This window comes from Colius striatus, chromosome 6 (assembly GCF_028858725.1).
Source record: "Colius striatus isolate bColStr4 chromosome 6, bColStr4.1.hap1, whole genome shotgun sequence".
NCBI lineage: Eukaryota > Metazoa > Chordata > Aves > Coliiformes > Coliidae > Colius > Colius striatus.
Window position 1 is genome coordinate 37,830,688 of NC_084764.1, and position 27,014 is coordinate 37,857,701.

Genomic DNA, 27,014 nt, shown 5'->3' on the forward strand with positions numbered 1-27,014 from the left:
AGAGGCAGCTCTGCTGCTGCACTGAGCACCTTGCTGGCCCCAGGACTGACTCCCCCAGGCAGCTGACTCCCCTTTTGCAGCTCTGAAGAGTGTGTGGCACACACAGCATTGCACAAATGTGGCAGCATTGCACAAAATGCCACGTTTCTGATGTGCTTTCCTTTCAGCCTCTGTGACAAACCTTCCACAGAGCAGCATATGTTGATTTGAATGATGACTACTGTTGAAACTAGGTTTCAGAGAGGCCCACTTCGAGCTTGCACTGCAATGGTCTCAATCCTTGCTCTGAAAGCTTTTATTTAGCATGCAGCAGTCGGGAAGGCGGAGTGGCTGATCTCATTAACAGAAGGAGGCTTTTCTTAGGCTCATTAGCAGAGAAGCTGTGCTGGCTGCTCAGATCTCTGCTGGCACCTACTGGACACATAAATCAACAGCAGTGCTGAAAGAGGTGGGAATGAGGGAAGCTCCTTCACCTGAGCTATTCAGGTTCTGATCATTGTCGTCTATTACAGCCCATCAGGCTGTCATTTATACATCGTTAATTGTTCACAGCTCACAACTTCCACGAAGTATTTGCTTTGAACCAAGACTTCATGCAGAGGGTAGGGAGTGAGTGGAAAACGAGGAGTGAACGTGACAGTTCATTTAACAGCAGATTACCACTGACTGCACTTGGAACACTGCCTTCTAAAATGCTTGTCGTTCATCAAGACTGTCCTAGTTTCAGTCGGGATGGAGTTAATTCTCTCCTTCATAGCTGCAGCGGGGCTGTGTTTTGGATTTACTGTGAGAATGATGTTGATAACACACTGATGTTTCAGTTGTTGCTAATTAGCACTTTCCATGAGTTCAGGATCTTCAAATTTCCCAGATTCTGCCAGGGAGGAGCTGCATAAGAAGCTGGGAAGGAGCATAGCTAGGATAGCTGGCCCAGACTAGTCAATGGGCTGCTCCATGCAATGAGATATCTCTATGCCCAAGATATAGATTGGAGGGAGATGGTGAAGAAGGATGGATTGCCACCTGGGTCTCAGTCAGTGGGTGATAAGCATTTGTACAGTCCATCATTTGAGGTTTGTGTTATGTTTCTTTTCATTATAATTAACATTGTATTGTTAATACTATGATCTTACATGTTAGCTGGTAAACTCTTACACCAGCCCTGCTTCTCTTCCCTGTCCCACTGTGTGGGGGTGTACTGAGTGGTGGGGTGCTGATGTTTTGGCTGTGGTTAAACCATAAGACCTTATATTTTCCTTCTAAGGCATAATGTGTTAGTTATAACAGTGCCCTGTGTACCAGTGTCAGGTAGCATGGCCCTCTTCAGCTGAGGAGTACAAGACAGGCACAGTTTTGGTCCATGTCACAAAGGATCTGGTCAAGAATTGCTCCTTGCTAGAGCCCAAACTATTGTTTAGCAGAAATGCGCTCCTCTGTGAGACCTCAAAGATCACAGCCAGCTACCCTTGTTTAGCTCTTAGACTAATGTACAGGCACCAGACAGTGCTTGTTAAAAATAAGTTGAAATCTGTGTTGTTCCAACTTCAGTATCAACTTTGTAGAAAGCTGTGTCAGTTCACTTCTTGGGCAGCACCTGTGATGCAGCTCCCTGGAATTCCCAGTCATAGAATCCCAGAATGGTGGGGGTTGGAAGGGGCCTCCAGAGTTCATCCAGCCCAATCCCCTGATAAGCAGGTTCCCCTCGATCAGGGGGCACAGGAATATGTCCTGGTGGGTTTGGAAACCTCCTGAGAAGAAGCCTCCACACCCTCCTTGGGCAGCCTGTGCCAGGGCTCCCTCGCCTCAACAGTTTTTCCCTGGTGTTTAAGTGGAACTTTTTGTGTTCAAGCTTATGTCCATTACCCCTTGTCCCGTTGCTGGACAATGCAGAAAAGGAGTGTCACCTCATCCTCCTGGCACCCACTGTGGAAGTGCCTAACTTTGGACATAACGTTGAGGACAATTTCTTTGGGAAGCAATTTCCGTTGCCTTTGTCCTGGTGTTATAGAGCACTGGAATTTAAACATTGTTGTGACAACTCCCGGAGGAACATCCCCTCTGGGGAGGCAGACACGTGAGTTTTCTCTGCTGTCCTCCTACCTTGTAGTTACAGTTTTCTATAGATAAAGAGCTGGGGAACTTGGGCAAAAGCTCTTGAGGCTGTTAAACAGCTCTGTACAGCAGATTGGTCTGTACCCATCTCCTTGTCACCACCTGCCAGCGACCTAGGAAGGAGTTAACCCAACCTCATCATTCACAACCCCCTCCCTCCAGCCATACCTAGCTGTGGAAGGGCAGGTATGCAAGCAATTCCTGTCCTACCCTCCTAACAAGTGCCCCGTGTTTCCTTTGCTGTCAAACAGCTTGTGTGAGAAGCTGTGGTTTTTCTGGACAGCTTCTCTTTGAAACTGTACAAATACACTGCTGAACTTGCAAAACTAGGACCTGCAAGGGGAAGCATCAGTGCTGAGGAGCAGTCAAGGGTCACATCTTTTCCTCCTGGACTTCAAGAGCAGCACAGAAGGAAATTACAGTAACCCTCACAGCATGAGAACAGATGCGTTTAAATTTCATGACCAATTAGGTTTCTCTCTCTCCCATCACTCATCTGGCAACTGTTTACAGAAGTTCCCTTCTGGAGGCTGGGCTGAGAATGATGCCAGGCTGAGACATTTTCTTTTCCTGCATAAAAGACAATTTATTTCTCTGTCCTGCTTACAAAGTAACAATCATGTGTTCACCGGGGTCACTAACAGCTGAAAAAGCAGTAAAACAGCAATATTGTATCTTTAAAGCATGTACAAAGAAAACCACTGCCTATCTTTCACATTCAACCCTGGCAAAGACAAAGGAAGGCCCAATCTTAGTTTCTGAGTCAAACTGTTAATTTAAGGCTCAGGGAAAAAGAAAACACATTCATATGAATTTATGCTGTGCAATCACACTTCCATTGCATTATTTTCCTCTTTTTTTTAATGGCAAACAGATGGTTTTTAAGTATTACACCCCAGAGGGACTGCTAACACCAATACAATAGTATCTCTTTCTCTGCATACCCATATTTTCACATGCTGAAGAGCACACAGTACTGCTTCACAGCCCCTTTCAGATACCTCTGTGGCATGGCTCCCCGAAACACAGTTAAACTCTGAGCAGACATGAGACACTTGGGATGAACTCAAAAAGGAAATGCACACCTTGTGCACAAACTCAGCGATACCATAGTAACCCAGACCTTCTTCCTCAGTGTCTGAAGCACTCTCTCATGTTCACGGGACTTTCAGCTGGCTGCACCTGCAAAAAACCCACCCTATTAAAAAAAAAAGGCTGCTGAGATTCTGACAACTGAGGTTTCATCTCGCTTCTCTCACTGTATCACACATCTTCCCTCTCACAATTGTTTTGTTATGCCTGGGAGTTTGAAAATGAAATCATCTTAATATGTCACTTTTTTAGCCTGTCCTCCAGCCTGTGACTTTCTGACTCTCAGCACTTCTGCACGTAATGGGTTAAAGCAACATTTTCCAGCCATGATGCGGTTTTCACAGTGTGGTGTTTGCAGTGTTTTCCAGCTGCCGGTGCTCAGCTTTCAATTGCTTTCTTTGCACTCAACAAACAGCTCAGTCAGTCGGTTTGGGCTGTATTTTGCCCATCTGTCTGCTAGCTTCACTGTAGCACTTGGAGCAGGACCGGAGCAAACGCTGTTTGTTCTTGCAATTAAGCTCGGCGGCCGTCACTGGTGCACTGGGCCTGATGAAAGGGAACTTCCCTGCCGTGTACAGCCCTCACTGCTTGCAGACCAGGCCACCAAACCAGAGCTCACACCATGGAGAAGAAACCCCAGCGTGGCTTATGCCAATCTCTCCAGCTCCCGGGCGGTCTGTCTGCAAAGGGCTCCGAGAGCTAGGACTCTGCATTTCCTCAGGGAGACGGCCCTGGGGCTGAACGCCTCCAAGCCAGACCCCTCACCCCTTCAGAGGCTGGTGTTGGCAGCGTCAGCTTTGGCCTGCAACGCGGCCTCAGAGACAGTATCCAGTTGCCCATCCCGACAGAAGAGCACGGCGGGGTTCTTGCAGGCCCACATGGCCACCTCTCCCCCGCTGGCCGGGCTGGAGGAGGACAGGGCGCTGCCCGGGGGGCCGCTGTGCCGGTTGACGTAGCGCTCCCGGACACGATCAGCCCGGCCGCGAGGCTCAGGCTGGCGGCCCGGGACCAAGAGGTAGGCTGCCACATTGTTCCTAGTCCTGTAGCCGCCCTCCCGGCTGCGCCGCAGCAGCACCGAGATGTTGGGGTTGCGGACGGCATAGATGAGGGGGTTGATGGCGCCGTTGGCCCAGGCCATCCCGCTGGCCACGGCGTCCATGGTGGGCGAGAAGGGCAGGTGGCCGGCAGCGGCGGCCAGCCCCAGGACGCAGTAGGGCCCCCAGCAGCAGATGATGGAGACGATCATGATGAGGACGGTGGTGGCCGTGCGCATCTCGCCGTAGGCGCGCAGCAGGTGCCCGTAGGTGGCGAGGGGCCGCACGCGGCTCTCGGCCATCCGCACGGCCCGGCAGATGTTGTAGTGGCAGAAGCACATGAGGGCGAAGGGCAGGAGGTAGCAGAGCACGATGAGCGCGGCGCCGTAGGGCGGCCCCAGCCGGGACGAGCCCCAGGGCAGCACGTAGACGCAGCGGTAGGCGCCGGGCCGGGCCTCCCGCCGCCCTTCGCCCGCCAGCCCGTACCAGGGCCCGGCCAGCGCCAGGGCGGCCAGCCAGACGGCGGCCAGGAGCTGCGCGGCGCGGCGCCGGCCCATCTTGTGCCGGGGCTGGCGCACGATGGCGCAGTAGCGGTCGAAGGAGAGCAGGGCCATGGTGAGCGTGGCGGCGATGCCCAGCCCGGCGTGCAGGGCGGCGCTGGCCAGGCACAGCCGCTGCCCGAAGAGCCAGGCGCCGGGCGGGCGGCTGAGCAGGCTGAGGAAGGCGAGGGGCAGGCAGAGCAGGGCGCCCAGCAGCTCGGACAGCGACAGCGACAGCACGAACGCGTTGGTGACCGTGCGGAGCTGCCGGTGCCGGGCGATCACCAGCACCACCGCGCCGTTGCCCAGCGCCGACAGGGCGAAGATGAGCAGCAGCGCCAGCGCCTGCGAGGCCAGCGCCGCCGCGGACCACTCGCCCGCCGCCGCCGCCGCCGCTCCGCCGCTCTCGTTGCCGCCGCCGCCGCGGGAGAGGTTTCCCGGCGCGGCCGCCGCCGGCTCCATGCGCAGCCTCATGCGCCGACCCGCGCCCCGGCTGCTGAGGCGCCGCCGCCCGCCCGCCCGCGCCGGGCCGCCGGCCCCGCCAGCCGCTGACGTCTCCCGGCCGCCGTTGCCCGGGGAACCGGCGCGGCCCGGCTCGCCCCGCGGCTCAGAGGCGGGGAGCGGAGCCCCGCAGCCGGACGGCGCAAGCTGGGCTGAGGACAGGGATACCCCTCCCCGCACCGGCAGCATCCCCACCCGGTTAGGGACGGGGCCACACAGCCCTCTCCCTTCACAGCCCCTCTGTCTTCGTGGCTCCTTTCAACTCACAGCCCCTCTGCCCTCGGGGCTCCTTCCTACTGACAGCCCCTCTGCCCTCCCAGTCTCCCATCATCAAGGGGCAGGGGCCAGCTACCCACAGACACTCCAGAAGACGCCAAGATAACGCTCTCCAGGCTGAGGGTCTCAAGCTGAGAGGTTGAGGGGTCAGGCCCCAACATGGGCACCAGGATCCTGCTCACTGCTCTCAGCCATGCTGGAGCTGCCTGTGCCGGCATGAAAAACGTCTTGGGGATGGGGATAGTGAACAGGTAATGAAGGCTGAGACCTAAGTTAATGCCCAAAGAGCTTCTGACCTTTCTGCTCTGGGCTTAGTTACCTGTTGCCCCAGCGTCTTTCCCAAGAGCCAGGCTGAGGCACAGATCACAAAGGAGATGCCTAGGAGCTAGAAACATGTGGAGGAGTTTGCTCCTGCAAGCATGGAGGATGTGTCTGTCGCTTCATATTCCCCCAGCCCTAAAGCTGTATGAGATTTATCTGGGGTTTACAGAAAAGATGGGAGCAAGAGCCCCAGCACCAGCCTAAAAAACCTCTGCAGGCAGCACAACCATTCCTGGAACAAGGAGATTTTTGTTTCTTCCTATTCTGTAGTTATCATTTTTAAGTTGACACCACCCAGGCTTTTTTGTGCCAACCTTTCCCAAGCTCTTTAGCATGACTTGTTCCCTTCTGCTGCATGACCTACCAGAAGACGACAATTCTCATTTTCATGCCTGTTTTAACAAGGCATGCTCCCACAAGTGTCTTCAACAAAGACACCTTGGAAACTACAAGCCACAAGTGGTCTGAAGCTCTGCTTCTGCCACTGCAAATGCTTGCCTACAGCTCAGGACAAGCTCAGGGCTTGGTTTGGTTTTTATCCTCCCTGAAGGGACTCCAGCAAAGCAAGCATTGACTTCACTCTGCTTCACATGCTGCCCCAGGCTGAGACATCAGTAAACAATTAGCAATCAAAGGTCATAATGGCTCAGACCTTCAGTTACAGCTGCTCCTGTTGAAGGTTAACCACCGGGTATCTGCAGCCAAAGGTCCAAGAGAAGCAAGAGAGGAAGGTTTAGGGAAGTATCTCTGTGTGGACGTGCGGGGGGGGGGGAGCTGTTGGAAGTACCGAGCAAATACCTGCATCCAGCCATGGTACACAGGAGTGTTGTGGCACGGGTGAAGGGGGTGTCTGGACAAGCCTGAGCAGGGCAGACCGTAGAAACTGGGGCATGAAACAGAGCAGCAAAGCTGGAGGCATTGAGGAAGAGCAGGCAATTCAAACCAATAGGCCTGACAGGCTCATCAGAGTCCTGGGAATGAGCTCTGGGAGTGAAGACAAGAAGAGAAAAGCAGTGTTTTCAGCTGGCATTTAGTAGAAATCTATCTTAGTAATTACTAATTTTCAGACATAGACAAGGCACATGGATTTGAAGACAACTCTCCAAGATCAGCTCCCTTTTCTGGGCATAGCTATTGAAAGTAAGAGAAGGAGCATCCGGGACAATCACATTGCACCCAACACGCTCATCACAGCAGGGAATGGTGGCCTGTCGTCTCACAACGTGGCCGGTGCTGTCACAGCACCGAAGGCTGTTCCTGTTGCTCTGGGGTATTGCAAGAAGCCGTGTGGAGATGGAGAGGAGAAAGGCGTGTACAGGGGAAGCACAGCAAGGCCAGTGGGCCTCTGCCATCGCTGCGTGGCTCGGGTCACTTGAAGCAGAAGCCGTGTTTCAGGGAGTCCTCCTCTTCCACGGTGAAGGTGGCTGTACCGGTGTAGAAAGCTTCTCCAGATACCTCTACAATGACAGCTTTGTAGTCCCCAGATTTGGCTTCCTGCAGAGGGATTAGGATCAGCACAGAGGTGACAGGAGGTTCTCCACTATCCCAGCCCCAAGAAGTACCTCTGCCCTGCACTGCCACAGCATGGCTTTGCCTCAAAGGAGGTCAGCAAGCTGGTGGCTGCTTGCACCCAAACACCAATAGCTCCCTGGGACACGTCCAAACCTTCACATCTGCGTGCTGCCAGACATCATGGAGCCAGAGCTGGGCCTGGAAACCTGGATGCACAGACCCAGCTCCTACGTCTCTGAACAATACACTCATCCTCTCAGCAGAAAAAAGGGAACTAAACCAGGAATCCACTCTCAGCTGCCATCGAGAGTGGACCAGATTGATTTATCTACATCAGCATCAGAGATATTTCTCACCCCAGACCCCTCCTGATGGCCAAAAGAGGATTTGCAGGGAAGCTATGCAGCAGAGCAAGGTCTTACTGTTATTTTCTTCTCTAATAAAAGGTTTTGAAGCATGAGGCTTGTGGGAAGGTAAGACTCTCAGGCACCTCTCTCCTTCCATACGCCTTTCCACAAATATGGAAAGGCTTTTCTGCTTCTCCACTGAGCCAAGGCAACAGCACTTTCCCAGCCATCCTCCAGACAGAGGGAAAGTCCAGCACAAGCCACTTGCCTTCACTGCCTTCCCAGTGAACAAGGACCCCGTGGTGCTGCTCCGAAAGGTTCTGCTCTGATTCAGCTGGATGAGTCCCTTATGGTACTGCAGGGCGATGCGCGCTGTCACGCCCGAACCTGTTGGACTCCGGTCAACCTACATTCAGAAGAGAAGAGGAACCAGCTCTAGTATTTTGGGGTTTAATAGAAAAGAACATTGCTCCTCTCAGTACCCTTTGCCACCTCTACACTGGGCTTGGGGAAAATCCCTTTAGCCCAGAGTTTCCTACCGAATCTGTGTACATCATAAACGAGAAGACAAAACAAGCAGGTTGGGGGTACTTTGGGATCATGATCAGATTTAGCAAACTTGTAGGGACAAATGACCTAAAAAAATATTGAGTCTACTTAGCGAGCAATTGAAAGCTTCCTAGCATCACAGCAAAAGGACTGAGAGTGGCAAAGGCCACCTTCCCTGTTCTGGCATGTCAAGGTAAGCTGAGTTCTCACGCTAACAGAGACAGCTGCTGGCCAGCCTGGTTTTTAACACCTCCAAAGCCACATCGCTGGCCAACTTCCCAGGTGGTCTGTCCCCACGCTCCACACTCCTCACTGTTGGGAAGTCCAGCCAAAAGTATTATTAAGTGATACTTAATCCACTGCAGACAAGGATAGAAGTTCACACCTCCTCTTGCTCTGTTCACCCCCAGCAGCTGTTCCCTAGATTAGGACATGCACTATGCCTCAGTCCCTGACCTCTTGGGAAATTCCTATGTATGGGACATGGGTACAAACCCTCTTAAAATGCCACCAGTAAAAGTATGTAGAGCTAAACAGCATGTGCTAAGTGACCCTCAGCTCCTAGAGACATCACCCTAGCAGCAGCAATCATCACTGCCCAAACTGAGAAGAAGCAGAACTGTCCCTCGTCTCTGCAGTATATGTAAGAAGAGAAAAAGGAGGTGCCTTGTGTGCTTGAGAAGAGCCTGTCTCTGTACCTGTTCATCTGCAAACACACAGATGTTGGTGGTGGGCTCCTCACTAAAGGTGTCTTTCCCATCTGTCAGTATGGTGCCATAGAGGAAAGCCAGATCTTCACTTTCAGGGTGATGAAGCTTGAACTGGGAAGAGCACAGAGAGGTTCACCAATGCATACAGTCAGCAATGCAGCACAGCTGCCTCAAGAGACCAGAGGAAGGGGAAGAGGCCACACCACCACGCCTCCATCTCTACTTCTCCAGTAACAGAGACAGACACAGGAGCAGAAAAGCAAGCTCCTTCTCACATCTTTGAGAGGCTGGAGGAGGACTGAAAAGTCCCTCCCATCCTGAGCATGTGAGGGGAATAAAAAGCCTCGGTCTGGTGTGGTGACCATGGAGGGAACATGCTGTGGCACTGCTGTGCTCCACCACACCTGCTCCTTCACCGCTTCTGTCACCGCGCTCGCCGCACTGACAAGGTCTCTGGTCTTTGATGAGCAGACATCGAGGCCCAGCTGCTCGGCGCTGAGGAAGGTGTAGAAAGCACCACCGTAGCCAATGTCAACCACCACCTTGCCGTGACCAGGGACATCGATGGACAGGTCTGGGCAGAAAAAGGGAGAGTGGTGAGGAGAGGAAATGATGCTGAGCCATGGGCTCATGTGTGGAGTGGAAGAACCTAGCTGCATGCAAGGAGAGAACAGGGATGATGACTTGAAGGCTGTCATATCATAGAATCATTTATGTTGGAAAAGACCTTGAAGATCACCAAGTCCAACCACAAACCTCACACTGCTACATCCACCACTAACTCACGTCCCTCAGCATCTCAGCTACGTTACTTCTACGTATCTCCAGGCAGTGTCTCAACCACGTTCCTGGGCAGACTGTTCCAGTGCTTGACAGCCCCTTCAGTGAAGAAATCTTTCCTAATCTCCAATGTAAACCGACATGAGACCCTTCTCTGAGGAATGTCATAATCAGGGGAGGATCTACCCGATGCCCTTCAGTAGGGCCACCAACCCCCCGGCCCCGAAGCCCCGTGCAGCGGGCCAGGTTCCCACCAGTGGCAGCAGCGAAGGCAGGCACGCTGTGGAAGCGGACGGGGTTGCCGCTGCGACTGCCGTCCCAGGGTACGAAGGCGGTGACGGGCCCGCAGGGGCACAGCAGGCGGACGGCGGTCTCCGGGCGCGTGGGTGCCGTCACCAGCCCGTAGTCGAGGGCGAAGCGGCCGAGCGCCAGGACGGCGTGGCCGCACATGGTGCTGTAGCCTTGGCAGTGCAGGAAGAGGGCGGCCAGGTGCGCCCCGGCAGCGGCGGCCGCCCCGCCGCGCACCACCACCGCCCCGTACATGCCGGCGTGGCCCCGCGGCTCCAGCATCAGCGCCCGCCGCACGCTGTCCTGCGCGGCCGCCACCTCCCGCCGCAGGGACAGCAGCGACAGCCCCGCCGCCGCCGCCGCCTCCGCCGCCTCCAGCCGCGGGACGATGCGCAGCGGCTCCCCGCCCGTGTGCATCTCTACCGTCTGCAGCACCAGGCCCGACGGCGAGTGCGGGGGCAGCCGCCGTCCCGCACCACCGCTACCGCCGCCACCCGCCACCGCCGCCATCGCCCGGAGCGCGCCGCGACAGCCCCGCCACGGGCCGCTCCCCGCCACGGGCCGCGCCCCCCACCTCTCCCAGGCCACGCCCCGCCACTGACCACGCCCCACTTCTGGTCACGCCCCTCCACAGGCCACGCCCCCGAGCTCTCCTAGACCACGCCCCCAGCCATTCCAGACCACGCCCCCACAGAGCCACGCCCCCCGGCTTCGGGGTCTCCCGGCCCGTGCGCGTGCCTCGGGAGCGGTGCCGGTCTCTGCGCCGGAAGCGGAAGTGACGCGTGCGGAAGTGCCGGGACAGAGGCGCTGCTGCCGCTGTGCCGGGATGTTCCACTCCGGTAGGACGGGGCTGGGGGCAGCGGGACGGGGCCGGGCGCGGGCACCGGGGGGCTGTCAGCGGCGGGAGCGCGCCAAGGGCGGCGGTCGGTGCCTCCCGGCGGCGGCGGGCCGGGCCGCGCCGGAGCGGTAACACAGGCCGCTCTGTCCCCGCAGCGGTGGACATCCAGCCCGCCTGCCTCGGGCTGTACTGCGGCAGGACCGTCCTCTCGGTCAACGGCTCCCTGGAGACCTACGGGGACTGCGGGGTAAGTGCGGCGCGGGCGAGGCTCGGGCTGGGGAGAGGGGGTGGTCCCGAGCCGCTTCGGAAGCTGTAAGACCCCACTGTAAGCAGCCCCCGCAGCCCGACCCTGGGCTGCCTCGGGTGGGAATTAGGGCCGTGGAGGGGAGGCCCGGCCTCCCGCACAGAAAGCGGGAGCTGCTTGATGAAAAGTTCCCCGGGGGGAGGTGCTGAAGGCTCGGTGCTGAATCGGAGCTGTGCGAGCGGCTGCGAGAGCAGGAGCAGGATGGGATGGTACGGTACGGAGAGCTGCGCTGCAGGCACTCTGCCCGCGGGTTTTAGCAGAGCGCTGAGTGAGGGTGAGGACCAGGGGAAGTGGAAAGAGCGGGGAGCAAGAAACTGGGGATGGGAGTGGACAGTGGCTGTGAGCAGCCTGTTGAGTGGGATTAGCAGTGAGAGGGCATGATGGAGAGAAAAGGACATTTCAGGGGAAACCTTTTAAATGTGCTTTATTTTTGCTTGTATTAAGAAGTTAGAGCCCAGAGAGGATAAGGCTGAGAAGTTGCAGAGGCTTGTGTTTCATCTCATTGATGTTCAGTGATAGGACAAGGGCCAATGGGTACAAGCTGGAACAGAATAGGTTCCAAAGAAACACAAGGAAAAACCTCTACCCTGTGAGGGTAAGGGAGCACTGGCACAGGCTGCCCAGATGGGCTGTGGAGTCTCCTTCTCTGGAGACATTCAAAACCCAGCTGGACAATTTCCTGTGACACCTACTCTAGGTGGTCCTGCTCTGGCAGGGGGGTTGCACTGGATGATCTTTCGAGATCCTTTCCAGCCCTCGAGGTTCTATCATCTCTTTAAAGATGAGTTTCTTGCCCTAGACTGGTTTCCCTGGAACAGCAATGGTTCACATGGTCTCTGGTTTCTGTAGGTGTGCCCCAGAGGGCAAAGAACCGATGACAACAAAATCTGCCGGGAGTGTGTGGGATCTCCAGACCGCTATGACTGGCTGTACCTTGGCTTCATGGCCATGCTCCCCCTCGTCTTACACTGGTTCTTTATTGAATGGTATTCAGGAAAAAAGAGGTAAATGTCTTCTTGGAAGAAGGAGTACACAAGCAAGTGCAAGTTTTGTGTCCATGAGCTGAATGGAACAGTTCCTGCTGTGGGTTGAGCTGACATGCTTTGAGCTTGTAAGCTTTGAGCAGCTGGAGGGGAGTTTATTTACAAACATTGAGAGTCCTGCAGATCTTTCTTGCCAGTCTTTGCCTGTGCCTGTATCTCTCTACAGGCCAGCTGGCAGTTTGGGCTGTGGCTGGGTTTCCCCTCTGCTCTGGTGTCATCCCCTCTCTGCCGGGCTGGACTTCCCACCTGCAGGGACTCTGAACGTGCACAGACCAACAAGTGATGAGAGAATGGGTCTGAATTTCCTCTTTAGGAATACATACAGTGGGTTTTAGTCTTGATAGCATCACTGCTGGAGCCTTTCCATCAGTGTAGTGCATCAAGGAAGTTCTGTAAAAACGGGGTTTAAAACCACAACTGCACGTGGCTGGTAGGGGCTAGCCTGGAACTTAGAAGGATGGACTCTGGAGTGGCTCTGGAAGCACAAGGAACTGAGAGAGTTGGATATAGGAATATAGACCTTCTTTAACAAGAACTTTCAGCTTTGAACATTTTGCTTGTATCTTGTAGAACAGTATTATCCCTTCTGGGACCTGCTTTGAAACTGCCCCAGTGTGTTGCCCCTCACCTGAGGAGATGCTACAGCAAGCTTTCCTTTAAGAAGCTGGAGTGTTGTTCAGTCACAGTTTACACACTCTGTCATCTGAGACTGTAAATGAGTTTTCACATTCAGCTTCAAATACTTGACTTTTCATTTAATTGGAATTGTCCTAACGTTGGTCATGAGGAAGGGTCTGGGACACAAGTGTTAGGAGGAGAGGCTGAGGGAACTAGGGGTATTTAATGTGGAGGAGGCTGAGGGCAGGCATGACCACTCTCTACAGCTACCTGAAAGGGAGTTGTGGTGAGGTGAGGGTTGATCTGTTCTCCCAGGTAACAAGTGATAGGACAAAGGGTAATGGACAAAAGCTGGAACACAAAAAGTTTCACTTAAACGTAAGGAAAAACTGATTAACTATTGAGGTGAGGGAGCCCTGGCACAGGCTGCACAGGGAGGGTTTGGAGGCTCCTTCTCTGGAGGTTTCCAAACCCACCTGGACATGTTCCTGATCGAGGGGAACCTGCTTTAGCAGGGGTTTGAGCTGGATGATCTCTAGGGGTCCCTTCCAACTCCCCACCATCCTGTGATTGTGTGATTCGGTGACAAGAGAAAATGGCCTCAAGTTGTACCAGGGGAGATTTAGATTGGAGCTGAGGAAGAACTTTTTTCCTGAGAGGGTTGTCAGCCCCTGTGCCAGGCTGCCGAGGGAGATGGGGAAGTCCCCAGCCCTGGAGCTATTGCAAAGCTGTGGAGCTGAGGCGCTGAGAGACATCATTTAGTGGTGGGCTTGGCAGGGTGAGGGAAGGGGTTGGACTTGATGATCTTAAAGGTCTTTTCCAACCAAAAAGATTGCGTGATTCTATGCATATGAACTCTGAAGAAGGTTCTGTGCTGCATGCACAGGCATCCCAGGTGACGTTCAGGTGTGCTGTGGCGGCAGCACAGCAGCAATGTGTCTGTCTCCGCAGCTCCAGCGCGCTGCTGCAGCACATCACGGCCCTGCTGGAGTGCGGCGCAGCGGCGCTGCTGACGCTGCTCGCCAGCGACCCCGCCGGCAGCCTGCGCATTCGCTCCTGCGCCGTGAAGAAGCTCTCGGACTGGTACACCATGCTGTACAACCCCAGCCCTGACTACATCACCACAGTGCACTGCACGCAGGAGGCGGTGTATCCCCTGTGAGTGGAAAGGCTTTTGTGCTTCTCTCTGTCCCTTCCTTTTCTACACGTGTGTTTCTCTCTGTGACTCTTGTCCAAACTGCAGAAAGTATTTGGCTGTAACTCAGGCCACTGAGCATCAGTGCCCTGGAGTCTGTAGTGCCTTCAGCTGCTTTATGCCAAAAACACATCATGACTTCCCGAGTCACCAAGAAGGTGACATAGTCCAGACTATGAAGCATAAGACTTCATTTTATTATGTTTTTCCTCCCTCTGCTGAATCTCAGTCGTTTGCCCTTGCAAAAGTGAGCCCAGTGCTCTGTGTTTACACCCTTGCACTGTAAATTCTTTACCCTTGACTGACTCTGATTCTTCCCTGGTTCTGAGTTGAGAGTGGAGGAGTAAAAAGAACTGCACATTTTAAAGTGCTTCTCTCTCCTGTTTTTTTTTTCCCTCCTCAGGTACACCATTGTGTTTATATATTATGCCTTCTGCCTTGTGTTAATGATGCTGCTTCGGCCTCTTCTGGTGAAGAAAGTCGCCTGTGGCTTGGGCAAGTCCGACCGCTTTAAAAGCATTTACGCAGCACTGTACTTCTTCCCCGTCCTCACCGTGCTCCAGGCCGTGGGGGGAGGCCTGCTCTGTGAGTCTTCATCACACCAACAAACATACCTATGCACACACACACAAGTGATTTGTGGGAGGGAGGGGAGTAAGGACATTTAAGGTTACTGTGAGGAGCCTTACCTGAAAAGGTTGCTCGTTAGCAGCCCTCTCCTAACCAGGCCGACACTGTGTTGCCTCTGGCAGTGCTGCTAGAGAATGACCCTCTCCCAGAAAGGGAATAGAGGAGGCTTGAGAGGAAATTGCTTCAGAGGGAGTTAATTCTCCTTTCTGCTAAGGTGAAGTGTAAGTCTGGGCAGATTGGCTGGTTTGGGTTTAGCTTACAGCATCCCTGTCACATGAAGGGGATAGGTGCCACAAAATCCTCACTCAGTCTGACTACTTTCCTCGTTATCTGCCTTTTCTCATGTAGTGATTTAAGTGTACAGTAGCTCCACCTAGAAATATTACAAAAAGCTTAAAAACCTGAGACAGAAGCATTGAATAGCTCTCCTTGGCTGACCCTCACTGCAGATGTGATGACAAGAAGTGGGCTACAGTAGCTTTGTTTACTTCACACCCATGGTTATATGTGGAAAACTCTCTCTGCTGAGTGTAGGTGATGTGCTTTTTTCCTGCTAATGTGTACCACCTTTGCCTTCAGATTATGCCTTCCCCTACATCATACTGGTGCTCTCTCTGGTTACCCTGGCTGTCTACATGTCTGCTTCTGAAGTGGAGGTAGGGAAACACAGGTGCTTCTTGTCACAGCTCACAGTGTAAACCACTGGAATGGGCAGACTGCCTTGTCTTGTGCTTTATCTCAGCAGCATGTTCTGCATTTAAGCCTCTTCCTTGGCGACTCCCCTTAGCTGGGGGAAGCTCCTGTGAGCTTTCTTCCCTCCTGTGGGACACTGGGAGACCGTGTTGGGTGTCAGAAGGGCTCATACCTGAGAGGTTTCCTACAGCCTTTGTGCAGTGCCTTTTAAGCATCAGGTACTGGGGAGGGAACGCTAACCCGAGGTTCTCTTTGTCTTCCCAGTCTTTCAAGGACCTTCTTGTCAGGAAGAAAAGGCTCGTTGTCCTCTTCAGCCACTGGTTGCTTCATGCCTATGGGATTGTCTCCATTTCCAAGCTGGATAAGCTTGAGCAGGACCTGCCCCTGCTGGCCCTCGTCCCCGCACCCGCGCTCTTCTACCTCCTGACAGCCAAGTACACTGAGCCCTCGCGCATCCTCTCTGAGGGGGGCAACGGGCACTGAGAGGAGCCTGTGCTCACAACGTGGGCCTGAGGGCTGCAGGGAGCAGGTTTGGTCCCTGTTACACTTTGGAAACTTCTGTTTTAAAAGAAGTGATTTGTGTACGAGACTTCCAGCTGAAACACGTCCGTGTGAGGCTGTGTCATGTTGAACAGCTGCACTTTGTATTATCAGCATCTGGTATAGAGCAAAGGGAATGGCTTTGTTCAGCACTTGGGATCTATAAAAGCTTGTAACACTGTTCTAGTACAGCAGTTTGCTTGGACATGTTTATCTCCTCATACAGTGTTTTAGGTGTTGTTGGAACAAAACAATAGAGTCTGGTTTGCAAAAGACTTTCACTAAAGCGAGGGGAGCGTGACTAGACCACAGAGCTTGGTTTCTTTATCACATACTTGAGCTTCTGTCCCCATGAGGGGAAACGGGCTTTTATCTTCCATCAAAGAATAAAACATGTTGAGCATGAATCCTTGTTCTGCTTTAGTTTGACTGCTAGGTAGAAGGAGAAGAAATGTGTTGTGAAGTTCTCTCCAGTGTATAGTGTGGGCTGTGTACTTCGTGGAGGGAGGCCTCTCCCTGGAGATAATTGAGCAGTAGTATCCTTCCCCCTAAATCCATTTTCTTACATCTAAGATGAGACTGAAGATTTTGTTTTCCTAGTAGTTGCCAGCAAGCCACCTGCTGCAGGTAAGACTGTGAAGCATGTGTTAACTACCTCTGGTTGAAGCCTTCCCTGCACCTTTCAGCACTGTCACCTTTGTGTCCTCCTAGGAGGAGGTTTTCTGCCCCTTTCATCTCTTTAGCAGCAGCACCAGCTCTTGCTGTGTGCCTGAGCTTAGCAACAGCAGTGGCCAGACTTCAGCCCTGAGTGGGGTTTAACAGCTGAGAAAGGAACAGCTCTGTCTGCAGTGTCACCACTGCAGCTTCATGACTGAAGTTCAAAACCTGCAGATTTTATGGAAGAACCTGGAGCTTCCCTCACTCCATTATCTCTGCTCTGCATTCGTCAGTCTGTATGGGGATACCTTGATGAGAATTGCTAAAACTTCTGTTCAGAAATGAGCTTTTGGCCTTGTTGAGGCTAGGTATGCACTGACAGACTCCAGTCTTCTCCCTGTATCACCCAGGAAGATACCTGAAGCCTGTATCCTCTATATCCATAGTGTGTATAGAGGGGCTGGAGGATGCAGAGCAGCACTGAAGGTCTGAATGCAGAAGGAAGAGTGATGATCTTCCTGGTGTATGGATTGTGGGCTGGAGCAGGGCAGAGAACTGTGTTTATTTCTAGATTTAAGTGTGGCAGCAATGCTTTTTTTATCCCATTACCTGTCACCACTGCTGAGGACTTGAGCCTGGCAGCAACTGGGGGGCGAGAGGGTTGTGTCACTTCAGCCAGGCTGCCTCGAGCTGTCACTAGCTTCTGTGAAAGGTTTGAGTTCATCACCTTTCCCCAGAGCTTCTCTTTTCTGTGAAAGGCCTATCACTTGGCTCACTGCTTCTAAAAACAGCATGCAAACAAACTGAGTCTGGCCTGCAGAAGGGTTTATTTAGGGATTAAGGAAGTAACTGATCTCCTTAGGAAATGAAAATGCTGTCTGCACTGCTCTGTACAACCTGTTGTGTGCAGAGGACAGTTGTCAAAGTTGTAAAACTTGTGTTAATACCATTTCCATAACTGACAGAGTTATAGGCCTATTTTATTTTAAGTGTCCTAACCACAGCTTTTTTTTGGTCCATGTTTGCACAGGTGTCACATCAGTGTGGGCACAGCACCCCCCAGGAAGAGGCAGTGCAAAAGTGTGCAGTGCTAAGGGCTGTGCAGGGATTGTCTGTCTTGGGTTTAAATGTCAGGCTAGGTCTTGTTTTTAAAGAGGAAAAGTAAAAACAACTCCAAGGTGACATCAGCTCTAGCAAAGAATACATGTTTTTTGAGGGCTGGAGAGTGGTTTTAGTTTTAAATGCTGTGGATTGAGGGACTCTTCAAAGCAGAGCTTGTGGGAAGGCAGGGCACTTCAGGGATCTTGCGTGGCAGACCCTCCCCTGGGCTCCAGGGCATTAGCCTTCAGCCAGACCTGGAATGCAAAATAGAAATGATTGGACTCTTTATCACCTTCGGTCACTGGCATAAATAAATTGTAATGACAGCAAAAGAGCAATGGTAGATGCAGCTAAAAATACGTGCAGATTTGAATGACTCAGCAATGTTTTTGTGCAGGATTCTTGTGAAGAAACCTGCTCTGCCCCATTGCCACAGACACTAGTGCTGGCACCAGCCTTCAGCTGAAGCAGCATTCTCTTTCCTGCACATTGACCCTCCTTCTCTCTGCTTCACTTCCTTCCAGGCACATTCCCTTCATCTACAAAGTCTTCATTCCTCTCCCTGGGTTCCTGACCTGATGATTTCAGAGCAGCCTGTGTGCCACAGACCTTTCAGCTTTAACACATATTAAAAACACATTCTGTAACAAGACAGTGGTGGTACAGTGTTACCCAACCTGGGGCTCACTGCAAGTGAGACCTCTTTGAACCAACAAGTAGAGCAAATAGCCAAAGGTCTGAGTTAAAAGGAGGCCCTAAAGCAAGCGGTTTGTATGCACCCAGGGCCCCTGGGTAATACCACCTCTCCTCAAGGCAACAGAATATAGTTCACAGAATCTTAAGGGCTGGAAGGGACCTTGAAAGCTCATCTAGTCCAACACTTAAATGGAAAGAGCAGTAAACATTGCCACATGTAAGATTCTAAAGAACATACACCTCAATTAGGCATTTGGTCCTCCAGTGATAACCCTGCAGCCACAAGCTGGGGGAGTGGGGCTCTGCTACTTTTATTTATCCTTTGTGGAAAACCAATTGTGTAGTTCTGGAAAGATCAGTGATGCTCAGACTATTTTGCAGCCCCCTCACTTTTTATCACTAGCCTTTAGAAAGTGGATATTAATAACCTCCAGGCTGTGTGACAAGGCATGCCTAGTTCTTCTAATACATGTGCCACTAGGTCTCAGTCTGTGGCACAGGGAGCAGCTCGAACATGGCTGTACTGCTTCTTGGCAGTTTGTGGTAAAATAGAAGTAACATATGCTGGATTTTCTTTTTTTTAAAGGAAGAAAAAAAGGTGGAAAAGAAACATTTGAGTGTATCTTACAGTGATCATCCATTCTAGATGTTTTGTCAAGCAGAGAAGTCAGTCCTTGCAACTCATTGTGCAGCCTGCTTCTGAGGCCTCCAATCTTCTCTTCTCGCTGTTGAACTTTTGTTTTTAGAGCTGCCATTGCATTCAGGATTTCCTGCTCATTCTCCAGAATTTCCTGTAATGACACAGAGCAGAATTGATGTGTTCTTTGAAGGAAAAAACACAAACTCCTCACAAAATGTTAAGAAACTTGTTCATCCTTTTTCCCTGCAGGTTGAGCAGTCACCCGACCCAGAGCTCTGCTGCGAGTTTTCATTAACTGCCCAATCCTTGCATAAGAAAAGGAAAGTTTGCCTTTCTAATGGAATAACTGGTGAAAAACTCTCACACATGAGAGTTCATTTTAATTCCTAGTCAAAATTAAGGCTGTCCCCAACTGGAAAAGTACTAACAAGGCTGATGAGCTGAATGTAAACCAGCAACAATGTATTTACATAGAGGGAGGCTGCAAAGATGTGAGGACTGGATAAAAAAAACAGCAAAAAGAACAACATTGGGGAAAAAAAATACTTTTAGAACCAGGGCTTTATACAGTGCTAGAAAATACAGGTTTAGTACTTTAGCCCTGCTTGAATTCAAAAGTTGTAGTGCTCTATTTACAATAGGAAGGTTAATTTTTCTGTATGGTAACACATTTCAGGCAAACCAGAGGGACAGAAAATCAAACTCACCTTTTGAACCAAGCTCTCCTCTGACCACCCCTTCAGTAGGAGATCTGTAATAGAGGCAACAGTTAAAACATGGTACATAGCTGTGCCAAAAAAAAGACATAAGGACTGAAAAGTAATCTTTCAAAAAAAAAACACCTCAACCCAAAAGAGGGCACTTTTCTGGTTTGACATCACGATGAAGATGTTACCTCGAAGCACTGCTAGGTCATTCAGGGTTTTGGCTGTTGCTGACTTGTGGTGTCCTGCTTCAGCATTCATTGCAAAAATATCTTCTTTTATCTGTGCATTGCACTGTGAGGAGAAACAAATCAAAAGAAGAATCACAACTGAAGACTTTCTAAATGATTTCCAGGCTGTTTTACTGTTTCTAGAGAGATCAGGAAGGACGAGCTGAGTTGTAGCTTATAGAAAGGCAAAGGTTAATGTATTCCTCTGGACACACTTGCTCTCAACCACAGGATCCACTTCATCTTGTTGAACACATTTTAGCAGTTGCCAAAATCACTCCAAGCCAGCTATGGCTATGCTACAAAAAAAAAGCAGGATGAAGACATGGAACAGCCAGAGCAGCACAGGTCGTGTACAAACAGGGAAACTTCCTCACACATTCCCCCAAAACAGGATGGGCTCCTTCACATTGGATCTGCTGCTCTACCTGTACCCAGCTTGTACTGTCCCAGGTCTGGCTGAAATGTGTTGGGTGGCCCAGCCCAGAGACAAGAAACAGCATTCCCTGGTGTAATACAGGCATGAGAAAAAACAGAGCTGCTCAGCTTCTGTTAGTGAATTGAACATAAGGAGAGGGATGTTTGTAGCATACCCAAGAGTTATTCCTGAGGGAAGCCTGTTTATAATCAGGGTATAATCAGAGCTGCAAAGAAGCAAGTAGTCAGCATCTGCAGTGTTAGCACACACAGATTCAGGCAGCTGCCCTTGCAGGCAGCAAAAATGCAGGGATTCCAATCCTCTCAGAAATGTAAGCCACACAAATGTGGGTTCAGGTCTGGATTCAGTCTGGTAACCATTGGGTGTAAGCCCATTTCCATTTAATGTGTTTTACCAGGAAGGAGATTCTACTACTCTGGTAGCCTGGGGTCTGAAAGGTAAACAGAATACAGTCAAAAGCATCTGTTTAAAATTGTACAGCCTATTCTACATTTCAGCCCCTTCATGGGGCAGGAAGGCCTTTTCCTACAGCCTCTTGACTGAATGGAGCAGATGCACAATGCTGATTATGCGTCAGGGAGATGCCTTGCCTTTGGATGTTTCTCTGTTTCCCTTCAAATTAAACACAGCCCCACACATTCACTTAAAGTCCGGGTTTGTCCTATGGCTCTTTATGTTCCATCACCTTCCGTGGCTAGTTCTCCACGAAGTGAACACTGAACAGAGAACTTCCCACTGAGAAGGAACACTGTTGAGCTTCAGTATACTCACTAATTTGAACCTGCAGTTCTCGATGTTCACAAGGTCAAGTTTCCTGTTGGCCTCATAGATGTCTCGTTCCAGCAGCTTCATACTCTCCGTGTGGCTTTTCAGCTGGCTCACTGCAGCGTCACGCTTCACCCGCAGTTCATTCCTCAGCTCCAGCTGTTGATAAGAACACTCTCTGCTGCTAAATGATACAGGAGTTTTGTAATGAAATCAAGTGGGAAAAGGTCTGGGGTTTGGTTTGGGTTTTTTTATGGGCCAGGTTTCATTTAAAGATGTCCAAATAGTGAGACAGGTATCTGTGCCATCTTACCAACAAGGGGGAAGAGATCCAAAATGCAGAAGCAGCTGCTTGTGGTCCACAAGAAAGGAACCAGCTCTGACATGAAGTGACTTTCCTGCTTCAGAGTCACTCAACAGGAGCATCACTTTCCTGGCAGTGGAGGCTCAGGTGTGCACAACTGGTTTGTTGTGCAGGTCTGCCTTTTCTGACCAGGGACAACTTTTGCATTGATGTGGCTTCTGTGGAGCTCCATCAGAAAGATTCGCCCGTTACCTGGGCACAAATGGGGCACTGGGGCACAAATCCTGCAGTCTAACCAACTTCATTACAGCCCTTTGCGTAGTTTATTGAGCTTATCTTATGCTTCTCAGTAACTAAAAACACTTCAATTCTATTAACAGCAGAATGTGTGGCTGTGTTGCTTTTCCACCTACAAATTTTGCTCTGTCAGAAGAACAGAAAGCAAAATCAGCCTGATTGTTTACCTGAGATGTACAGCCCAGCTGAAGCAAGCTCTGGCCAGGCTGCCTGAAGCAAATGGCCCCAGTACATACTGGGACTGGTTGTGTATGCACCGTACAAATGGGTTGCCAGGCAGGGTCACTGTGGCAGCTCTGCAGGAACACTGGCTGTAGATGCCCCATGCCTCAGACATTTTGAGCTGCTGCAACTACCCTCAGAGCCACACAAGTTTCTCTGTCCTCACACTGGGGCTGATTGAAAGCCTGAAATCAGAAATGGGAACTACAGGTGAGGAAGCAGGGGTACAGAAAGGTTTTTCAAATCTGAGTTACTGAAGTGTCAGAAGTTCCTGCCCTAGGAGCAACAAGCATCTGAGCAAAAGCAGGTTCACAAACACTTTTTAAGTTCACCAGCTTCTTTTTGGCTTGCTTACCTGCCTAAAGAATGCAAAATCAAGCATGAGGGCAGCTTGATATAAATGCTAGGTTACAGGCTGAGCTGAGGCCTGAAGTATCTCCTGGATGGGAGCACAGCATCAGAGAGGAGGATAGGTCCCCAGCTCCAGCCCATCTCCCTCAGCCCCAGCCTCCACAGGTGCCTGGTACTTACTGGGAGGAAACAAAGCAGAAGGTGGGAAAATGTGCATAAGTAGTAAAGGAAAGTTTTAAAGTTATTACCGTGCCCTCCTTGAGCTTCCCAGTAGTCTTGATTGACTGCTGAATGGCTTTTTTGACCCTTAGCTCTTCATCTTTCTTTTCTACAGAGCAGAGAAAGGGTTTTAGGGCAGTGTAATGACTGAACATTAGAGTTAAGGTGTTACAAACAAAACTTTCAGGAAGTTATTTAACTGGTCTGGCATTTTAGCAACTATTTGTGTTATGGCCATGTCCATAGATTCCAGGTGTTGTAAAGAGCTCAATTCATTCGTGTTTCATAGTTCACCTGAGCCACTGGCAGACAAAAGGCACATCCTTTTCTGAAACAGCAAGGGAAAGCCCCACTGCCTAGAGGAGTTACTGAATTCTTACCTAGAAAGGATTTCCTCAGTTCTTCATATTTTGCACGCTTTTCTTCTGTTTCCCTCAGGGTTTCCTCCAAGGTTAGCCTGCTTGTGGTTAATTCTTGTTCTTTTTCAAGTAGATTTTCGGTTCCAGTTTTGATGTTGTTCTTTAAATGAAGGGAATATTAATAATCTACCTAATCAACATTTAATACAGTAATGATTCAACATATCCAGAGAGGGAAAAAACCTCAACCCAGCAGAGAAAAGAATACTGGAAGTGATCCCCAGAGGTCATCTTAGTGCAGCTCTCTGCTCTGCAGCAGGATCAATTAGACTTAAGAGCCCATGACAGATGTTTGGTTTGTCCTTAAAAACCCCAGTGGTAGAGATGCCACGTCTCCAACGACTGATTCCAGGGTTTTACTGTTTGTGCTGTCCATTCTTTCTGACAGCCTCACTGTTTAAGTTAAATCTACTCAGTTTCCTGTTATTTGGCTCAGCAAGGGGACAAGGAGAGAAGCTTTTCATCTTGCTAGGAATTTTTCTTTATTTGGTAGTTACCACCGTGTCTTCTCTTAGGTTTACCTATTTGAAATGGAAAGGCTGTACATGTCCTCAGCTTCTTTTGGTTTTGATTGACTTTACTGAACTCCTCTTGGATCTCAAAATAACCTACATCTTCCTTTGAGTGAGTTGCCCAGTGCCAGACACTGCACTCCAGCTGTGTCCTCCCAAAACCAGCGAGAGCAGAGACCTTACACCATAAGCCTTGCCAGGCTATCTGCCTGATGATGGAGACTGGTTTGGCACTTGCCTCTTTCATCAAATCTTTGTCGACTTATGTTCAACTTTTCCGTTTTAGCTCTCTTTAACTGCCTAAATATCTCCCTCATGTTGAATTTGTACAGACTATTTATACCTAAAGGCAAAAATACGGATATTTGGGTTGCTGGGTTTTTAAATGACCTTTCCCCTTCTCCCCCCGCCGCTCCCCCAATTACTTTTCCAGCTTGTTAAAATCATTCTGAGTTCCAGTTCTGCCCTGCAGAGGGGGCTCTCACTCTTAACCGTATTTGTCACCCGCAGATGGGATAAACATTGGACCTATCATAACACCTGGGTCTTAAGGAAAAACCAGACTAATTTCAGCATGTGAGCAGACCTCCTGCAAATTAACAGAGAGCTTTCTTCTATTTTGTCAGTAAAGCACAAGTAACTTATCTAATCTAGAATGTTTTTTCATTCTGGAAAAGAGACAACTGAAAAGACAATAAAGGTGTTTGAAAAGCAGGAGGAAAAAAAATGAGAGGACAACAGTTATTCACTGTGTCTCAGACATATGGATCACAAGATGCCAGTAAACTTTTGATAACAAAAAGGTCCTATAAACAAGAAGATGTCAATAAACTTTTGAGACAGGAGGCTAAGTAAACTCTTAGCCTTTTAAAATACATTATGTGTTACAAGTTAGAGGGTAAACATATGTGTGAGCTAAAGAATCAACCAGTGATAGCAGAATGTTGCACTAAAGAACAAACATAGCACAAAATCCCATCAGAAGTTATTAAATGCAGATACCATCTCCACCCATAAAGTTCCTGACACTTCATTTGTCACAGAGATTATACAGAAGAAGGGTCATTCTATATCTGACTGCTCTTACATTACTTTCCCAAGCAGGACTATTGATCACTGCAGAAGACAGGACCCTGATAGAACCAACGCTGTGCCTTACCCCGTATGGCTATTTTGGGAAGTTGATTTGAGCTTCACTTGCCTATTCCTGATGTGCACTTCAATGTAATTGTGAATAGCTCTGAAATGGCTTCAGCTACTTCACTATTTGAAGGTGAATTTCACCAGACTCAGGTGATCTGAAGGCATCTGAGTTTTCTAGGTACGTGTGCTAACTGGTTTCTTCTCTCTCCTTGCCTGAAATGTTACCTTCCTGTTATACTTTAGTATACCAGCCATTTAATTCTGCTGACCTATCCGTAAAGCAAAACAAACAAATAAACATTTCTTTGTCTTGCCACAAATACCAAGTGCTGTCATGTTATGGAGCAGGCTGGCCAGAGGGGTTGTGGAGTCTCCTTCCTTGGAGGTCTTCCAGACCTGCCTGGGCGTGTTCCTATGTGACCTGATCTAGGTGAACCTGCTTCTGCAGGGGGGTTGGACTAGATGATCTCTAAAGGTCCCTTCCAACCCTACCATTCTGTGATTCTATGTCTTTTCCTATGAGCATGCCATTCTGTGGGTTGACCTGTCTCAGCTTGTTGTTATGACTCCATTCTCAGTCATAAGCATGTTTTTTTCAACCATACTGATATTTGATTAATACAACTGCAACGTTCCTGGACCCGAGCTACACATCCTCCTATAACAGGGCTGCACAGACTTACCAGCCTGGGAATCTTTGCCTTCTGTTACATCAACATGGGGAAGAAGAACCATTAGCTCTTACAGACTAAGCAGATGATCACTTAAATGCTACTACAAATCTGTGCCTTTTAATCTTTCTCTGTCTCATTCCTTAGCCTTAAAAAAATCTGACCTTTAGTTTTAAAGGGAAAAAAAAAGTCTAATTCGATGTATGTGCATCTCAGAATAGTGTAATGTCATCTTAGTCAGAGGCAAACAAATACAAATCACAAGTGAAATGACTTTTCAGTGGGAAAATACTCTCTTGCTCCAAACTCACTTCTTTACAGAACATTAATGTCAAATGCTGAACTACATGTTTTTGTTCCCTCTGAGACTCTGAAGGTAGGTAAGTTTTATCTACTGCTGTGTCCCAAGACTATAAATATTAGGACACTTCAGATGTTTGGAAATGCTTATGAGCTGTATTTTTAAGGACTGTAGTGGAAGGATAGGTAAAATGAATGAAAAAAATGGAGAATAAAGAGAACAGACAAAATGTCTCCCTTGGCAGAAGAATGTTACGTGAGGAAGGCAGAAAAAGAAAGAGGAGAATGAACCTGATCTAACCTGAGCCATCATTCAGAGAGAGTAATTTTGTAGATTAATATGGTGAAGAGAAAATGCAAGAAAATGCCAAAAGCTCCAAAAGAAAAACGAGGAAGAAAAAAAACAAGGTGACTTCAATTGTTTCATCAAAATGGTGGGAAATGAAAGCAAAACAGGAAAACAGTTTTTTAAAAAAGGGAGAAAAATATTAGTGTGCCACTGAATGAAAATAAACAGTTGCAATTACTTTTTCAGCCTGGCTCTGTGCAGGCCACAAAGGAAAGGGCAGCTCTCTCGTGACAGTTTGATCAAGACTTTATTAGATGAGAAAAAAGCTCTTTAGTATTGATCCACTCTAAAAGACAAAGTATCAAGGTGTATTTTGCATCCTTTTTTATATTCTGTGTTGCTAATCTACCAGAAAGAGCATAAGAATGATTCCATCACTACTGTTTCCTTGTCAGTGGCAGGCTCAGCCCTGATTTTTAGGGAAGATTAAGCAGTTACATTAACAAAACAGTCTTGCATGTTATGGGAGCGTTATCTCTCCACCAATAAAGAAGGACGACCCAGGAAACTACAGGCCGGTCAGCTTCAGCTCCATCCCTGGAAAAGTGATGGAACAACTCATCCTGAATGTTATCACTGAACATATGAAGGATAAGATGGTTATCAGGGGGAGTCAACATGGCTTCACCAAGGGAAAATCCTGTTTGACCAACTTGATGCCTTCTGTGAGTGCATAACTGGCTGGCTAGATGAGGGGAGAGCAGTGGATGTCATCTACCTTGGCTTCAGCAAGGCTTTTGAAACTTTCTCCCACAACATCCTCATCAGAAAGCTCAGGCAGTGTGGTTTGGATGAACAGTGGTGAGGTGGATCGAGAGCTGGCTGAATGACAGAGCCCAGAGGGTGGTGATCAATGGCACAGAATAGAGCTGGAGGCCTGTGGCCAGTGGAGTTCCACAGGGGTGGGTTCTGGGGCCAGACTTGTTCAACATCTTCATCAACAACCTGGATGAGGGGACAGAGTGTACCCTCAGCAAGTTCCCTGATGGCACCAAACTGGGAGGACTGGCTGATTCCCCAGAGGCTGTGCTGCCATTCAGCGGGATCTCCACCGGCTTGAGAGTTGGGCAGAG

The 27,014-nt window shown here is 49.9% G+C and overlaps 3 protein-coding genes across 5 annotated transcripts; 1 reads left to right on the plus strand and 2 right to left on the minus strand.

Annotated features, from left to right (window-relative positions):
* Positions 1–3,869: 3,869 nt before the first annotated feature.
* On the minus strand, positions 3,870–5,251 carry GPR135 (G protein-coupled receptor 135). Its single transcript, XM_061998795.1, has one exon. The coding sequence runs from the start codon at positions 5,249–5,251 to the stop codon at positions 3,974–3,976; it is 1,278 nt and encodes a 425-aa protein (XP_061854779.1). The 3' UTR covers positions 3,870–3,973.
* Positions 5,252–6,906: 1,655 nt separating this feature from the next.
* L3HYPDH (trans-L-3-hydroxyproline dehydratase) lies at positions 6,907–10,586 on the minus strand. Of its 2 annotated transcripts, none has more exons than XM_010200958.2 (5): positions 10,028–10,586; positions 9,398–9,567; positions 8,982–9,104; positions 8,003–8,140; positions 6,907–7,369 (listed from the first exon to the last, which is right to left on the minus strand). In XM_010200958.2, exons 1-5 carry the CDS (start codon positions 10,569–10,571, stop codon positions 7,244–7,246), a joined length of 1,101 nt encoding a protein of 366 aa, XP_010199260.2. In that variant the 5' UTR covers positions 10,572–10,586; the 3' UTR covers positions 6,907–7,243. The 2 variants fall into 2 exon arrangements, with proteins under 2 accessions (XP_010199260.2, XP_061854364.1); XM_061998380.1 differs by having other exon boundaries at positions 9,398–9,646; positions 10,028–10,106.
* A 244-nt stretch (positions 10,587–10,830) lies between these two features.
* JKAMP (JNK1/MAPK8 associated membrane protein) lies at positions 10,831–16,329 on the plus strand. 2 transcript variants are annotated; one of them, XM_061997928.1, is made up of 7 exons: positions 10,831–10,900; positions 11,055–11,146; positions 12,053–12,207; positions 13,816–14,022; positions 14,463–14,644; positions 15,269–15,345; positions 15,647–16,329. In XM_061997928.1, exons 1-7 carry the CDS (start codon positions 10,888–10,890, stop codon positions 15,863–15,865), a joined length of 945 nt encoding a protein of 314 aa, XP_061853912.1. In that variant the 5' UTR covers positions 10,831–10,887; the 3' UTR covers positions 15,866–16,329. The 2 variants fall into 2 exon arrangements, with proteins under 2 accessions (XP_061853912.1, XP_061853913.1); XM_061997929.1 differs by lacking the exon at positions 15,269–15,345 and having other exon boundaries at positions 15,647–15,840.
* Positions 16,330–27,014: the final 10,685 nt, after the last annotated feature.